Source organism: Urocampus carinirostris, chromosome 13, assembly GCF_059441175.1.
Source record: "Urocampus carinirostris isolate Australia breed hairy pipefish chromosome 13, RoL_Ucar_1.0, whole genome shotgun sequence".
NCBI classification, from domain to species: Eukaryota; Metazoa; Chordata; class Actinopteri; order Syngnathiformes; family Syngnathidae; genus Urocampus; species Urocampus carinirostris.
The window spans coordinates 23,982,319-23,999,942 of NC_142361.1; the positions used below are offsets into that span (position 1 = coordinate 23,982,319).

At 37.4% G+C, this 17,624-nt stretch overlaps 1 protein-coding gene across 11 annotated transcripts in view; it reads right to left on the reverse strand.

Moving 5' to 3' along the window:
- Positions 1–17,624, reverse strand: part of LOC148354133 (neurexin-1a-like) — a 370,466-nt gene that overhangs the window by 192,683 nt on the left and 160,159 nt on the right. For 9 of the 11 annotated variants that reach the window (XM_088351405.1, XM_088351402.1, XM_088351398.1 and 6 more), the window contains 3 exons: positions 10,707–10,910; positions 7,052–7,078; positions 75–197 (listed from right to left, as the gene is read on the reverse strand). In XM_088351405.1, the coding sequence (XP_088207531.1) occupies positions 75–197; positions 7,052–7,078; positions 10,707–10,910 (354 nt within the window). The remainder of the gene's footprint in view (positions 1–74; positions 198–7,051; positions 7,079–10,706; positions 10,911–17,624) is intronic. The other 2 variants (XM_088351407.1, XM_088351400.1) reach the window with 1 other exon arrangement.

Consider the following 17,624-nt stretch of genomic DNA (forward strand, 5'->3'; position numbering starts at 1 on the left):
TCCGAATTTGGTCCCAAAAATTGTAGAAAAAGTACTAAAATGTGTGTGTATATAGCGATAATATTTAAGGTTACCTTCAACCGGCGTAAGGTCATCAACAGTGAGTGTCAAACTCTTTCCTCTCCTGAAGACTCGAACCGTGTGCCATTCGTTATCGTTCAGATTCTGACCCGCAAAAATGGTTTCGGGACCTTTGCCTGCAGGACGGTCCCAAAGCGGTTACGCAAAATATCAAAATCGCATGCCTTTCACAATAAAAGAAGAAAAAGGGAGAACAGATTTCTTATTTCCATTATGATGGAGCATAAAAACACATTCGTCTGACTTGCACTTTGCCACTTCGTGGATTTCTGCTCAAAAACCAACAATAAATGATCGCACGTTTGTTAAAAGCGATGAATCAAAATACAAAATAAAATGAATTCATTTCAATAAAAAACGAGAAAAAAGAAATGAGTAAATTCGAGAATAAATGGAATAAAATAATGTATTAAACTAAAACATAAGTAATAAAATGATGACGTGAATAATTACATAAAATAATCGTTGGGTAAGTAAGTTACGACAAATATAAAATAACTATTTTAATAGATTTAAATTAAACGAGTAAAAACAAATATATGTATGAATAAAAACAAGTGAATTAAATGCACGATTACAAATAATTAAACGAATCAAATAATCATGGAGTAAATTTAAACTAATAGCATTAAATTAAAGTAAAATGGAGTAAATACACGCATACATAAAATAAAACGGAAAATATTTCTTATATAAATAAGCAATTGAATAAGTCAATGGATAAATATACACACTAATTAGAGTGAGTACGTTACAACTAATATAAAGGGACTATTACAATGTAATGACATAATGAAGTTGAATAAATATGTAAGTATTATACTATGTTTTGTGTGAGTACGGTTAATAGTAACAATCTGCTGTGTTAAATTTATCCTTCGAAACCAGTATTCAAGCAATATCGATGTAGCCGCTGGAGGGCAGCAAATATCCGTCATAAGATTTCAACCAGCACTAATAGGGCATCGTTGCAATCGCAAATGAAAATATCTTAAATCCAGTAAAACAAAATAGGGAAATACAGATTTATTTTTTATTTATGTATGCATGCTATACATTTAAAATGGAGACCAAGGCCCAAGTGGCATGTAGACCAGGGATCTAAAACTCACGTTAGGGGGGCAATACCGCCCCCCAAGGTGATAGTTTGAAGCCATTGCCTTAATATTGAAGTTAAAGGGACAGTGTGTATTGTTTGCCCACTGGATGTCGCTGTATTCTCTTGCGCCACAGAAAATGAGTGCTAAAAGCACAATGGAGGGAGAAAAAATACAGAGACTCAAAGTGAGCAAACACACTTTGTTACTTTTGAAGAGACGAATTAGAATAGAAAAATGAAAAGGACAAAAAAAGAGAAATAAGGTAAAAAAAAAAATTAAAGAATTATGAAAGAGCTGAAAAGAGAGAAAATTGCATTTATTTTCTGTTCTTATAATATACCAGCTCAGTAGCCTAGATGGTAAGGCGCCCGCTTTGAGACTGGGAGGTCGGTGGTTCGCACCCCGGCCGAGTCATTCCTAAGACTTAAAAAGTGGTCGGCGGCGCCCTCTGTTGGCTGCGGCTGCATCGGCTCGCTACAACGGGTCAGGTGCAATCGACATTTCGTTCTGTGTACATTGTTACACAGAATGACAATACAAGGAAATTATTATTATTATTATTATCTTTTTTCTTTTTGATTCCCTTTCTTTTTCTCCATTTTCCTTTATTGCTTTCTTTTCTCCTACTCTTATTTTTTTCCTCTTTCTCATTCTTCCCTTTTTTATCCATTTTTTGAAAACATTTTTCACTTCTTTTCGTCGTTTTTGCAAAAGACTGGAAAAATGAAAAGAAAAAGGCTGCTTTTTGCTCACTCTCAGTCAGTAGTTTGTAGTCTTCCTTGGACTCACTACACATGACAGCGACATCTAGCGGACACATATAAAACACTGTCCCTTATAAGAACAGTGGAACATTTTTGTGGAAAACCCTATTTGGCCCAACCTCACTTGGACCCCAGCTTCAGCACCCCCCAACTCAATCCAGTTTGAGACCCCTGATTTCGACCGTTTCGGGAACTAGATCACCATTGTGATTTTCTAGGAAATGTAATTCTTAACTGGCATGACATTTTAGTGGTTAAGCCTATTTCAACCTTACTACAACCTAGTAATAATGTAGTATCAACATAGTAATAACACAATATGTCATTTTAGAAATATATATCCAACTGGTAACTAGCTATTCCTTTTATTTGTGACGTCCTTAATCACAATAATTTTCAAAGGGCTGTACAGACTATTATGGCACCATCCCCTGATCTAAAACCTACGTGAGTGCAAGGGAAATTCGTGACCAAAAAAGTTACTATAGAGCATGGGTGTCAAACTCATTTTAACTCGGGGGCCACACTATAGAACATTCTCTCAGGGGGCTTGACTGGTAGATTAGAGAGAAAGAAAAAGAGATAAAGAATTAAGAATAAGACAGGGTAAGAAAAAGAGAAAGAGTGGGACAGAGAAAGGGGAGAGAGATAGAGAAAAGATAGAGAAAGAATGTGATAAATAAGAGATAAAAAGAGAAATAGTGAGAGAGGGGGAAAGAAAGAGAGAGAGAAAGAAATCCAAAGAGAAATGGAGAGAAAAAGAAAAGGAGAGAAAAGAGAGATAGAGAAAGTGAGAAAATGAAAAAAGATAGAGAGAGCAAAAGAAGATAGAAAGACACAGAGAGAGAAAGAGAAAAGGGAGGGAGGGAGGGCGAGAGAGAGAGAGAGGTAGAGAGGGTGGGGGAAGAGGGGAGAAGAGGGGGAGAGGCGAAGAGGGAGAGAGTGAGAGAGATAGGAAGAGAGAGGGGGAGGCACCTGGCTTTGGCAACATCAAGTGGACAAATTTCAACCTGCAGGTCGTTTTTCTCTTGCGCTTCTCTCAGCGTTGTCTCGCCGGCCGGATTCAATCTCTTAGCGGGCCTAGTGCGGCCCGCGGGCCACCTGTTTGAAACCACTGCCCTAGAGTCTAGATGAATGAGAAAATATAACTGCAAACTGGAGGATGGGGCATAGTGACTTAAATAAGACCCAGAAATATCTCTAAATGTATCCGCATCCTCCTGAGTAAACACACGTGATAACAATATCCCATTATGGCCGAATTAAATCTCAGAGTTTTATTTTTTTTTTCAATTTAAATAGGTGACAGGTTTTTTTTTCCCTTCAATTCTTTCTGTCTATTTATTCTCTCTTCTAGACAATTGATGCTAATGCCAGGATGCTATAAAGCCGGTTTTGCTTTGTAAACCTAGAACACAAGGGGAGGGGGATTAGGGGCTCAATATAGGAAAAACTGTAATCCCCTTCTTCTTGCTGCTTCATACTTTGCAGCCTCGTTGCATCGCGGATTGACCCGAACCCTGATTGTATATTGCTGCCATTTTGATTTTCTTATGTTTTAATATACTCTCTTTTTTTAATTTATTTAATACATTTATTTACATTTTACGGTAAAATTATTTATATTTTTGAATATTATTAAAAACAATCAGAGTGACCTGCTTCCCTCGTCCAGCAATCCCCGGATTAAAATAAAGCAATCCCTTTCTTCTAATAAAACTTGCGAGAAAGGTTACGCGAGTGGGTCCTGTTTCTGTTCTGGTCCTGACAATATAAAAATAATAATAAAACAAAATTCTATATTAGTATTTAATAAACCTAACATGGTATTCCTGTAATTTGTATCATAATTGTTTTCAATGTATTCTAAAGAAAGTTCAAATTTAGTGAAATCATTTAAACCAAACTAATACTAGATGAATAGTGTAAAATGTCAAATAAAATATGAATAAATTCGAAATATTTTTTTTTAAAATAACGATTATCAAAAAATGATATACTTACATTTATTTAGGAGTTATTTATTTATCAATAGGCAAAATAGTATTTCCCTTTTCTATTTATTTTCGACAAGTTCTAATTTTCCCAGCAGGTCAGCTCGACATATTTTGCCTCCACTCAAAGCAAGAATGACCTTTTCAAGCGTGGAAACGAGGAATTAGACTTTTGAGCTCCTCATTTGCATACGTAAACAAAGTGATGAACCCTGAGGCCCGGGAAAAACCCTAAGAAAAAACAAATGATATTTAACATTTAGGAGAGTGTTAAGAGATAATTGCAGGTCACTTCATGCCTGCGCTTCCCATCATGAATTTCAGCATGCCCGCTATTAAATTCAAGAGTGTTAAAAAAAAAAGATTATTTATATTTTCCCATATATATTTTTTAATTCATTCAATAAAATAATTTAGAATTATATTTCCGTATTTTAGCGGTAAGCACATTCGCCTTGCATTCGAAAGGTCTACGGTTAGAGATCGGGTGGAAACATTTGTTGGCCTGGAGAGGGATGGGCGCCACCAGGCTGTACTTGCCCAAGGCACATCACAGGAAATAATAATAATAATAATAATAATTTCCTTGTATTGTCATTCTGTGTAACAATGTACACAGAACGAAATGTCGATTGCATCTGACCCGATGCTGCCCCTACGGCTCGTGTGATTAAAGGATCCAACCACACATCATATTTCTGAAAATATATACAAATAATACTTAAAATAATTAGAAAAATGACCTGCCAATTCACATTCCTTTTTCGCCATCACCCTTTCCAAGTGTCATTTTGATACGTGAGGTTTGTTTTTTGTTTCTGATTCTGACAGTTTTATAAATGGAGAAATAAACAGAGGGAAGATAATAGTCTGTCATTTGCAATAATCTGTGGTCTGTGCAGCTCTTTGAGACTCCTTGTGATTAAGGGCCAAACAAATAAACTTAACTTGACTTTGACAATTTGGCGAATTGTGTTATTTTTTAAGGTCAGATCATTTTTGCATTAGTTAAGGTTTGTTTTCTCACATCTAACATTTTTCATTTGATTTAACTAACCTCTTTTTGTTGTTATTTTAAGAAATAATGTTACCATTTTAAAAAATTCTCATTAGCAAAATTATCTAGAATATCAGGTCAAGTCAAAACAAAATAAGGTAAAAATAATACTGCCATATGAGATAAAATAACATTTTTAAAACAATACATTTATCGAACTGAAAAAATGTTATTATAACAATTTTGGTCTCATATTTTTGTTGTTGTTGTTTTTTTTATAAGAATTACGTTCCTATTTATTGCTAAATGAATGATCTAGAATTGTAATTTTCAAATATAAATATCTAGGACATTTCTGCCAAATGAGATGAATAATTTTAACTCGCTGGTTTGTTATTATAAAACTTTTTTTCCAGATAATTTTTTATGATTTGATGTTTATTTTTCGTTTTTTTACTTAAATGTATTTATCCAACACATATTATTTATTATTATAACTAATATTATTTTTTCCAAAACACTACTATTACTATTATTAATATTAACATTACTATTACCATTAGCATTACTATTACCATTATTATTATTACTATTACTATTAACATTATTACTATTACATTTATCATTATTACTACCATTACCATTATTACTATCACCATTATTATTATTACCATTATTATTATTACTTTGATTACTATTATTACTCCTACTACTAATACTACTTTTATTACTATTAGCATCACTATTACCATTAGCATTACTATTACCATTATTATTGTTATTACTATTACCATACCTTTATTATTATAACCACCATTACCATTATTACTATTAATATTATAATCATTACTATTATTACTATTACTATTACGACTATTACTATTTTTACTATTAGCATTACGTTTACCATTAGCATTAATATTACCATTAGTATTATCATTATTACTACCATTACCATTATTACTATTACCATTATTATCATTACTATTATTACTATTACTATTAATGTTATTACTATCAGCATTACTATTACCATTATTATTATTACCATTATTACTATTACCATTATTATTATTATTACCATTATTGTCATTACTATTATTGCTATTACTACTATTACTAGTATTACTTAAAGTAATGATCAAAATAATCTGCCATTGTGCATAGTGAGATGATTAAGATTTATTAATTAATCTTAATTTATTGTACTATGTAAAAATCTTGTCTAATTGCCAGAACATTGTGCATGATTTAAGTTTTAGTTTTCCTTTTTTACTTTTCAGTAAAAATATGTCTTTAACCTAGATGGTTTTACTATTTATTATTATACAATGATTCATTTCTTCAATTTTGAAAAATATATTTTTATGTAGGAAATGATCTAAAAATGTAAAATTAAAATAAAATACAGTAATGAAAAAAATAATGAGCAAAAATGATATGCTGTATACTTGTATTGTCCATTGGCAAATTGTTTAGCATACTTTAGTTATTTTTCTTTATTCTTTTTAAATGTATATACCTTCATTTGATAAATTTAGGGATCATTTTTTATATCTTTTGCCATATTTCTTCTCTTTCTGTTTTTAGTAGGCATTAATGCAAACCCATTAGCAGCTAGCGGACATGTCCACAATGCTAGCATTAGCATTTGTAGTCATATCCTATGAAAACTGTCATTAGCTGCTAAATAATTTCATTTAGCACGACCTGCAAAAGTGATGTTAGCGGCTAAAATGAAGCTAGCTACCAAAGCGCTACTTTTTGCTAACTCGGCTAAAATGCGCTCTGAATCCGAACCGGGGTCTTCTGTGACATAATAAATCGTTTTTCTTGAACCCGTTCTTACGATCTTGACATTTTTTTAGATGACAATCTTGTTTCAATCCTTCCCGATCTTGTCGCGTTACACCACCTCCTCGTATTCTAATAATAACCGCGAGGCAAAATGCAAGTCAGATCCATTTTACAAGGACATCTCAATGTCATTTATAATAGCTATAGAAAAGAAAAAAAAGCTCATCTTTTATAGACCAGAACCGCTAACCGTAAAGCTAGCACATGAATGCTGATAAAAGTATAATGGAAGAAAAGGAAACGTGAGCAGTCACTTACTGGTGGTACAGTTAATCCTGACACAATCTAGACGGAGGAAGAATAGATGAGAGATAAATTCATCTTTCAACATTGCAGCTGCAGACATCACTCAAATATTTTCTCCACATTTCCGGGGACAAGCACATGGACGCTGACCCTTCTCTGAAGCCCTCGCACGGGGCACTAAGACCACCCGTTCAGTTTTGTACTTTGGGATTATTGGAATTTTTCATGTATGATTTGAGAGCAAGAGATTTGGGTCGGCGTCAGACAGGGCCAGAAAGGAAGCTAAAGTGTGTGTTGGATGCTAAATGTTCAGTTACTGTTCGTAAATAGAAGAGCAGCTTCCTCATTTCTTCCTCATGCCATGAGGCTCTTTAACTCCACCCGGGGGAGTAAGAGCCTACATTAAACCCCACCCCACATTTGCACATTACTCTGTTTTCATTACAGTGTGTATTTTACGTAGCACTATTTATATACTCTATTGCAAAACGTTATATAGGGTATTTTTGTATTCTATATCTTTATTTTATTTTTCAACACAAGGATCCTGCTGGAAGTGTGAATTTGACTACGGGGATGAATAAAGTATCTATCTATCTATCCATCTCTCTATCTATCTCTGTATCCCTTTTTCTCTATCTATCTATCCCTCCATCTCTCTCTATGTATCTCTCTCTATCTCTCTATCTCTATCCATCTCTCTATATCCCTATCTATATCTCTCTATCTCTATCTCTCTCTATCTCTATTTCTATCTCTCTATCTCTATTTCTATCTCTCTATCTCTATCTATCTACCTATCTCTATCTCTCTATCCCTCTCTCTCTATCCCTCTCTCTCTCTATCTCTATCTCTATCTCTCTATCCCTCTATCTCTATCTCTCTATCCCTCTATCTCTCTCTCTCTATCCATCTCTATCTCTATCTATATCCATCTATCTATCTATCTATCTATCTATCTATCTATCTATCTATCTATCTATCTATCTATCTATCTATCTATCTATCTATCTATCTATCTATCTATCTATCTATCTATCTATCTATCTATCTATCTATCTATCTATCTATCTATCTATCTATCTATCTATCTATCTATCTATCCGAACCATCCTACCCTAAAAAACTGTTAAAGTTATATCTATCATTTCCCAAACTATAGGCCATTCCAGAAATTTTACTAAGCTAAAAAATGTGAAAGTAAGAAATATAAGTGTCACCGGAGTATAGGTCGCATATTTATCTTGCTTATGTATCAATGCATGAAATAGTTTAGTTTCTGATTAGCACATTATAGCATGAGAGAGTAACTTTATTTTTGCTCGCTTTTTGCCACAATCCCCTCAATTATCGTAAGATGCCAGAAGTTTAAGCTAGTTTATGACAAAAAAAAACTAGTACCACTAGTAGTACTAGTTTGTAGTTCAGGGTATATATTGTAGTTTTTGGAGAACGTAATGTAGCATGACACAGGCGCACTGGATTATAAGTTTAATTTTTTTTTTCGCTTTTTGTCACAATTCCCTCAATTATCGTAAGACGCTAGAGGTTGACGCTAGTTTTCAACAAAGAAGAAGATGCTAGTTTGAAGTTTAGGGCATGTGCTATAGTTTTTTTGGTGGGCACACTGCATTATGACAGGAACACTGCAGTATAAGTCTTTAAGTTTTTATTACAATGCCCTCAGTTAACACAAATTGCTCCACCAGTCGTGTTTCTATATATATAGATAACTTTTATCTCTGTTTCTCTAAAACAAGACAGCCATTTTCCGACATAGTTCCTTTCCCCAGCATCCTAATTCGAGCGCAGCAGTTCCTGTTGTCAACCTCCCTGAGTGACTTGCAGCGCGCCGCGGGCACACGGCCGTTATCTCGCCTTTTTCTTTTACCTCGGCGGTCGCGAGAGCTCGTGTCGTGCTCGGCGATAGGTGACCCAGTTGGGAGCCTCCCGATTGTCCCCAACCCCCCCTTCCTTTATGGCCCAGCCTGTCGCGTGTTGTCAACCGCAGCAGAAAAGTGTTTCGCAAACAGCCCGAGCTCCACACTTGCTTAACCCTGCAGGAAATGCTCTCGTTTCAGAGGGTCGACCTTCTGATGGCTTACCGGTGATTAATATTTGATTCCTTTGAGGCGGGGAGGGGGCGGGGCTTGTTCTTCTCGTCAAGATGTAGTGCAGTCATGTTTTTAGCACAATAGTAGTCTAGCTTTTTATTCGTCTAGAAAGCTACCAAGTCCTTTGTTGATCTAGCTAGCTAACCATTGCTGTCTCTGTTTTTATCTGTCCGTCTACTTTTTCCGTCCATTAGTCCTTCAACAGCTAACCAGCTATATTTGTATCTCGTTTGGTAGGCCTCACTAGCTAGTTTACCAGTTTACAATGTACGTGTCCGTCTTTCGTCTGTCTCTCTCTCTGTCCCTCTGTTTGTGTCTCTCCCTCTCTCTGTCTCTCAATCAATCTGTCTGTCTTTCTCGCTCTCTCCGTGTGTTTCCCTCTTTTTGTCTTTTCATGTATCTGGCTCTGTCTTTATGTCTTCACATCTCAAGGTCTTGCTCTTTGTCTCTCTCTGTCTTGCTTTTTATGTCTCTCTCTTCCTAGCTTTTTGTGTATCTCTCTGCCTCGCTCTTTATTTCTCTCTGCCTAGTTCTGTATGTCTCTTCGTCTCGCCATGTATGTCTTTGTCTCGCTCTGTAAGTCTCTCTTCGTCTCGCTCTGTATGTCTCTCTCTGTCCTGTTCTGTATGTCTCTCTCTCTTTTTCTCCACTTCACTCTTTGTGTCTCACTGTCTACCTGTTTGTCCCTATGTGTGTCTCTCTCTGTTCCCCTATCCGTTTGTCTTTTTTTCTGTTTCCCTCTCTCTCTCCTTCCTTCTGTCTGGCCTTTTCTTTTCACTCTGTCACTCCATTTGTCTCTCTCTGTCTTGCTGTCTTCCTGCTGTCAGTCTCCATTTTCATTTCCCTTCCAACAGTCTGCCCCTTTATCTGACTCTCACTTTCCCTTTCCTTCTTTTTCTGTCTCCCCATCTGTTTAACCCCCTCTTTGTCCTTCTCCCTGTCACTCTTCCTCCCTCTGTCTGTCCCTCTCTTTCTGTCTCTTTGTCCTTTTGTCTGTCCCTCTGCCTCCCCCCTAATCTCTCATCTTCCTCTCCATCGGTCTGTACTCTTCTCTTGCCGCTTTTCCACCTCTGTCTGTCCCTTTCTATTTCCCTGTCTTCATTATTACTGTCTTTCTTTCTGCCTTCCCACACCATTTCCTGTCCATCTGATCGTCCATTCATCAATCTCTGTGACTGTCTCTCCATCCATCGAGCTACTTATCTTGCTCTTTATCTCTACTTCACTAGTCCTCGATCTATGAATAACCGATGTATCAGTCTTTCTCTGTCCATTCATTGATGCATCAGATAAAGTATTTAGTTTGCTCATCTCTACACACTCGAATTGTACGATGAAACCAGCGCCAAGACAATCGGGTCGGCACGTGGGACGGAGGGACGCCAATGAGCTGTAATCGGCCGAAAGGGGCGGCGAGCATTTCCTGTCCGGGGCCGACGCAGCTGCGAGCTCAAGTGGCAGTGAGCAAATAAGAGCCGCAGACTCTCGCCATTGAAAGCGTTACACCATCTCCTTCTATTCCTGACAGCGGACGGTGCCGCAGAAGCTGCTACCTAAATTGACGGTGAGGCGCACGCGTCCGCTCTCCAGTTCCAGACGAAGCGTGTCGGCCGAGTCTTGCGACGTGGTGGCGATCAGGATTCCGTAGGCTCGCTGGGAACGAAAACGCATGGAAACGTCTTCGGCTTCCGTGTGCATCACCACCGGGAGTTGAACCTTCATGAACTTGCTGCCGTCGTAGCTCAGGACCGTGGCCTCTGCGGAGAAATGCAAGACGGACGAAAAACAAATTCAAACATCTAAGAGTCAGTGATGTAAAATGAGGATATTCGTGATGCGATCAAAATTCTCTGGTGCTTAACTTAACTATGTATTGTTGTTGTTCTCATTTATTCTGAATATGCATCACAATTATTGCAAGGCTCCCTGATTATTGTCATTTTAGTTAAAATGTGAATTAGAAAAACAAATGTGGAAACTACATAAACCAGAAAACAGAATCCCTGAATTTCCCGTCATCAACCTTCGGTGTTACTTTTTGTTTACATTACATTAAGGCATACATTAATGATATCCCAGTTGCATGGCTGACTCCCTATTGGTGTGTGAGTGTGTGTGTGTGAATGGGTAAGTGTGAAGCACTTGGGAGGGCTTCATTGACTTGAAAAGCGCTGTATAAATGCAGACCATATCCCAGTTTATTTATTAAATACAAATACTTTGTGTTCTAATTGTGTAATATATTTTGAATATTTCTGTAGTAAAATAGAAATACATATAGTTATTATTTCCCAATTTTAGTGTTTTTTCTAACTATTTCTCTGGAATAAAAATCATACATTTAGCAATTGATCCAAAGGCACATAGTGATGGTAAAGGGAACAGCAAAAAATGATAACCACTGAAACAAAGCTTGACATAATAAAGAAAAAACAAAGGCTGAAGACGCTTCTTTACACTTAGCAAGGTTTCTGGTCATGATAAATTGTGAGAATTATAAAAATCTACCAAAGAAAAACAATTTTTATTAAATGTGTTTGAATGAAATGTATTAATAAGTGTGATACATTTCCCTATCAGCTTTTTCCTCGCCCCCTCTGCATCCACCCAATAACTTCACCGTACCAGCTAAAGTCAGGTCGTTTTTTTCCATTACATTTATATTTAGTTTTGGTGTTATATAATAATATACACGTATGCTACATAAAAGTAATACTTACTATATACTATTGCGTTTCTAATGTTCAATTAATAATTTTTCACCAGGGGTACTGGGGATTTGGAACACATATTGCAAGATCCGTTGCAGCCTGGTCATCCTGGAAGGGGGATGACCTCATTTGGGGGCGGCATTAGCTCAGGAGGTAGAGCGCTCGTCTTGGGATCAAGGGATCGCAGGTTCGATTCCCGGTCGAAGTGTCCTTGGACAAGACACTGAATACCTAATGCCCCCAATAAGCAGGTCGGCGCCTTGCATGGCTGCATGGCCGCTATTGGTGTGTGAGTGTGTGTGTGAATGGGTAAGTGTGAAGCACATTGTAAAGCGCTTTTGGGAAGTATTCATTTAACCTTCTCCAGGTTTCTTCAATTTCCCCATGTTGAGGTTTTTGAGTTTTTCTTTACTCTCATGTAGGCTTAAGATCAGGGGATGGTGTCATAATAGTCTAGTTTGCAATAATCTGGGTTCTGTGCAACCCCTTTGAGACTCCTTGTGAATAAACATGATTTGACTTGACTTGAATAAGCTACTACTTGAAGTGACAGTTCTATCCCCCGCTATACAGCAATTTCACCTTATGATCCCCCCTCAGAACAGATTAACATCATATCCTGGGGTCTACTTTAAAACTATGGACTCAACAGATCATCTGTTGCATTATAGAGAAAGAAAACCTTATGATGGGACCATATTCACTGACTTTACGTGGGAAAGGAAATGACAGAAATTGAAGTCACTGAAGCATTGTATTTATACTTTGGGCGTCACAATGAATGACACAATAAAGAACAATATCAAAATGGACGGGATTCGCCTTTGTCTTAAATATCGAGCGTCTGCCGTCTGGAAAAAACGCAGAGTTGATTATTCAAGGCTGGCAGGAGTCGGTCACGCCGATTCCGAGAAAGTGACATAGCCAAAAAAGAAAAAAAATACATTATCTCCCAGGCAGACAATGGGAAGAGAAGAAGGGGAAAGTTTTGGGGTTAGGGGGGTGTCACCCTCCCAAACGTGGCCTCATCACATCAGCACTTGACGCTTCCATTTCTCAGCCAAATCCAATTTCTTCTGGCCCCCTCCTGGGGTAGCCTGCAGATGATGTAGGGGTGGTAGGGGGTGACAAACAAATGGTGACGCCTCCTACCGGGCTGACTCAGAAAACTGTCGGGAAAAGTGACAGCAAATAGCGACTTCAAAGTCCTGATGCTCGGAAAATCTTTCTTCCCCCAAGACATTTAGTGTTGCTTGCAACTCTTCATTTGTAGTTTGTGCTGGCTCATGGTATTTGATATATTTTGAATATATTTTCTGCAGAATATTACTATCTACATGTATTCAGGCGGCTAAATGAAAGGTTACAACAACTAAGGTTTCAGCTATGGAACAGTTGTTGGAATTAATTGGATTCTGTCTAATAAACTGAATCCAAAAATATATAGGTTATATTTGATGCCAGTAATTTTCAGCTTTAAACAAGGCTAACGTCAGATAACGTCAAAAATAATCAAATAAATTCCAAACAAATATATACTTAAATACATACATACATTACTAAATTCCTAAATATACTGCATACATGCATCAATGTATGAAAACATATTTTAAAAAATACATGAATACCAGTGAAGGGATAAATAAGTGATTGAAAGTCGAATACATAAGCAAATAAATCCATAAATATATACTCTGTTGCCATGGCACCCAATTGGCCCCACCTGTGTGGCGCCAGCTGTGGCTCATTGACAGATTGGCTTTCCTTCTTTTTAAGCTCAGTGCTCTCATTTTTCCTTTGTCAGGCCATCATCGAGCCTCTGCCCCGCAAGACAAGGGTTCTGACTGGGTCCTGTTTTCCTGTTGGTGTTTCCTGTCCAGTATTGTTCACGTTTAGTTTGCCCTGTTAAATATCGGTTTCTCGTTACATTCCCGTCTATTTTTGTCCTGTTTATCATTCTCTCCAGTTTTCGTTCCCGTCTAGTTTGTCCTGTTTATTTCGATATCGCGCATGACTCCCCATTTCCCGTAAAATAAAAGGCTAATGTAAGTACGTCACGCGTTTGAGTCCTGATCCTGTTACGGTTCATCACACACTCAAGTACATAAATATAAACATTTATTCATAAATAAATACAATATGAAATGAAAAGAAATAAGCAAAAAACATTCCATAAATTATAATACATTCTTAAAAATACCTTAATACGTACATGAACACAAAGCAGTATGCGCATTGAAAAAAAAATAGAAATCCAATCAATAAAAAAATACATAAACTAAAATATTTTAAAGGCAGATTATTGTGCTTTTCTTTTTTATCATTACTACGCTAAAAGTAATACTTAAAATAAAACTATCATTCTTAGCATTTTACGAAAAGTAATTCGCTCGACAATTAAAAATAAATATTTTAAAAAAAAGAAAAGTCTTATTGTTTCTAAAAAAAATATCTAGAAAATTGGTAAATTTCTTCCTTTTTTGTCGGTGTAATGTTAGCTTCAGGATCAATCAATAAATAAATAAATACATATATGGACAAAACCAATTATTAAACGTTCCACTAACATATTGTGTTGCTTGTTATAAGAATTACTTAGCTAAAATCAATTATTCAAATGAAATTGCAGTCCACTTCTGATGTTACTCAAAGTAATGCTTAATATAAAATGCTACATTAATAAAAATAATATTTAAAAAAAGTGGGAAAATCAAGTGAAATATGGCAAAAAAATGCGAGGCTGAGTAAAAACGAAACTAAGGGTAAGCTGGAGTGGAAAATCCTCCAACAAGAATCTGTTATTACAGGAACCGATATGACTAGCTCATTTTCTGGATAAAAAATAAAACATAAGATAATGGAGAAGCTGAATTGTAATCAGGGTTTGATTGTGATTAAATGAATGGGGTTTTGGGATTTTTAAGGGTTATTGATCTATCTTCGTTATTCATTATCCATTATCCGTTATCGGTCAGTTCATAATACGCTACAAAGCCTAGGAGCCGGGACACTTACACTCAGCCAAAAGGCCAAGCGAAGAAGTTATAAATGACTGAAATAACCAAGTGGTTATAAATGAAGAAATCATACAAACGTTACTATCTATATGTACTATATTATATACAGTGACAGATTAAAATATTAAAACAATAATCGCAAGCTTCGTTTCCATAGTTATCATGTTTTGCATCATCCTTTAGCATCACTGCTAGTCTCTCACTCTATAGCTAAACAAATTCAATTTTCTTTCACGGGATTCTGAACAGAACACAGAGGGAAAGGCATTGTGGGAGGTAGATTAGCCAATAGCAGACCAACATCTTATATGACCTCAACAAATAGCACACAGGCAACTCTATGTACAGCAAATGAATACGGTACCACTAAATACTGGATTTTAACATGAACTGAACTGAACAAAAATAGAGAAAGACATTGTAGGAGGTACTGCCACCAATGGCAGATCAGCATCTTATCTGTCGTCGACCAATAGCACAGGGGCATGCTAGAAACGCAACTCGACATATGCACGAACACCGCACGAAATAATTTGTTGTTGATGTTGTATAGTAGGTAAAATGATGTTAAAAAAATCATTGTACAGACGCTCCTCTACTTACAAACATTTGAGTTACGAAAAACGGTATTTCAGGATATCCACGAATATCTAGACATTGCTGTAAGTTCGATTTTGTATTGTGTGCACCTTTTTCCGAGTAGAGGACAGAACTGTAATGCTTCTTTCCGCCACTACCGCCGTGTGGCGCTGTGAGAGGTCACCCAGCCTCCACCCCAAAGAAGAAATCCGGCTTCTGCTTCCTGGTACGTGTGTAATCATAACAACGTGTACTGTATCCCTTTCGTGCTAAGAACTTTTACGTTTTTACTATTTAATATCTCGCGCATCCATTCAATATGGTTGGTGTGAATTGTAAAGAAGAGACAAGCCGTTTTATTTGAAACAAAAGTGGAATAAGAAAGCTTGATACGGTTGAGAAAATGTTTGGAACGTTTTTTTTTCCGTCCACTTTTTACCACAGAGGATGTCGCCTATCTCTTGAAGCTCATCTTCCAAAAGTAAGTTAAACTTTACTCTATTATTATAGTACAAAACCTTTACAAGCCTTAAACATACTTATATAAACCTTAAACTGTCATGTCCTGCACGGTCGTCATGGCACCCAGCTGGTCCCGCCCCTTGACACCGGCTGAGACAGATTGACTTGATTGCGTGTGGGATACTTAAGCGCACCTTTTGGGACTGCCCGTTACCAGACCATTGCTTAAATTGAGGAAAAACCTGTTCATGCCCGTTTGTTCTGAGTAAATGCCTAGTTTGTGATTTTGATTGCCTTTAAGCCTGTTTTGTTTTGTCTTTGGTCCCCGCGTGTTGGACAACTTGTATTTTCTAAATTAAAGAAACAGATCGTACACGCAAATGAGTTCACACTTCCTGCACTGTATAGCACTAAAGTAACTTACGAACGAACATCCGGAACTTGTTCGTAACGTCTGTATTTCACACCTTAACGTGAAAACATTGTAAGGCGATGCAAGAGCATCCCGGGGGTCTACTAGATCGCCATCTCTCTGGTATTTATCCTCAATTTCTCCAATCCCGTGGCAGTTTTCTCCTCCCGGGAAAATGCAAATGTGACAGGACCCGCTGCCCCGGCACCTCGGCATGCACATCACAATCCCGTGACATGCATTTGACAGCTCCTCTCCTTCTCTTCCTGAAGCGGGGCTGGTGTGGGGGGGGAGGGGTCTACTGTATAGTGTCTGCTGTTCCTTCCCCTTGTGAGCATCAAAGCCTTAATTTGTCACATCACACAAACGCGAAGGAATGCCGACCGCTCTGAAGACGACGATGGCGTGCCGTGTTTTACATGAAGGGAAATCCAGGCCTGCTGCCTCATGTCGGGCGCAATGAAAGCCTCATTCGGCTCCAGGGTTGGGTAGGGTTACTTTAACTTGATTACTTTCAATTACTTTTGGATTACTCCAATACCAAATATGCTAATAAAAGACAGAAGAAACTCATCTCATCTCATCTCATCTCATTAGCTGCACCGCTTATCCTCAGTAGGGTCGCGGGGGTGCTGGAGCCCATCCCAGCAATCATCGGGCAGTGGGCAGGGGACACCCTGAACTGGTTGCCAGCCAATCGCAGAGCACACAGGCACAGACAACTCGCTCGCTCATTCGCACCTAGGGACAATTTGGACCGGCCAATCCACCTGAAATGCATGTCTTTGGAATGTGGGAGGAAACAGGAGTGCCCGGAGGAAACCCACGCAATCACGGGGAGAACATACAAACTCCACACAGGAAGTCCGGTAGCTGGATTTGAACCCACACAGGAGGTTTCAAGACCTTAGAACTGTTCAAGTCAATGAAGACCTCCAAAAGCACTTTACAATGTGCTTCACACTCAGGGTTGGGTAGGGTTACTTTAACGTGATTACTTTCAATTACTTTTGGATTATTCCAATACCAAATATGCTAATAAAAGACAAAAGAAACTAAATATGAATAAAATGACTAAATTTTGTGCAGGCTTGGGGAGTAACAGAATACATGGAACGGCAAAAATGATGTTGGCAAGCTGTTTGGATTTCTTATCATTTTGTTTCTGTCGCATTTTATGTTAGTTTTGCCGGAGATCAAAGAGATCAAAGCCAGGAGAGAAAGCTTCATGTGTTGTGAGTCATAATTTTATTCATATTTAGTTTATTTTGTCTTTTATTAGCATATTTG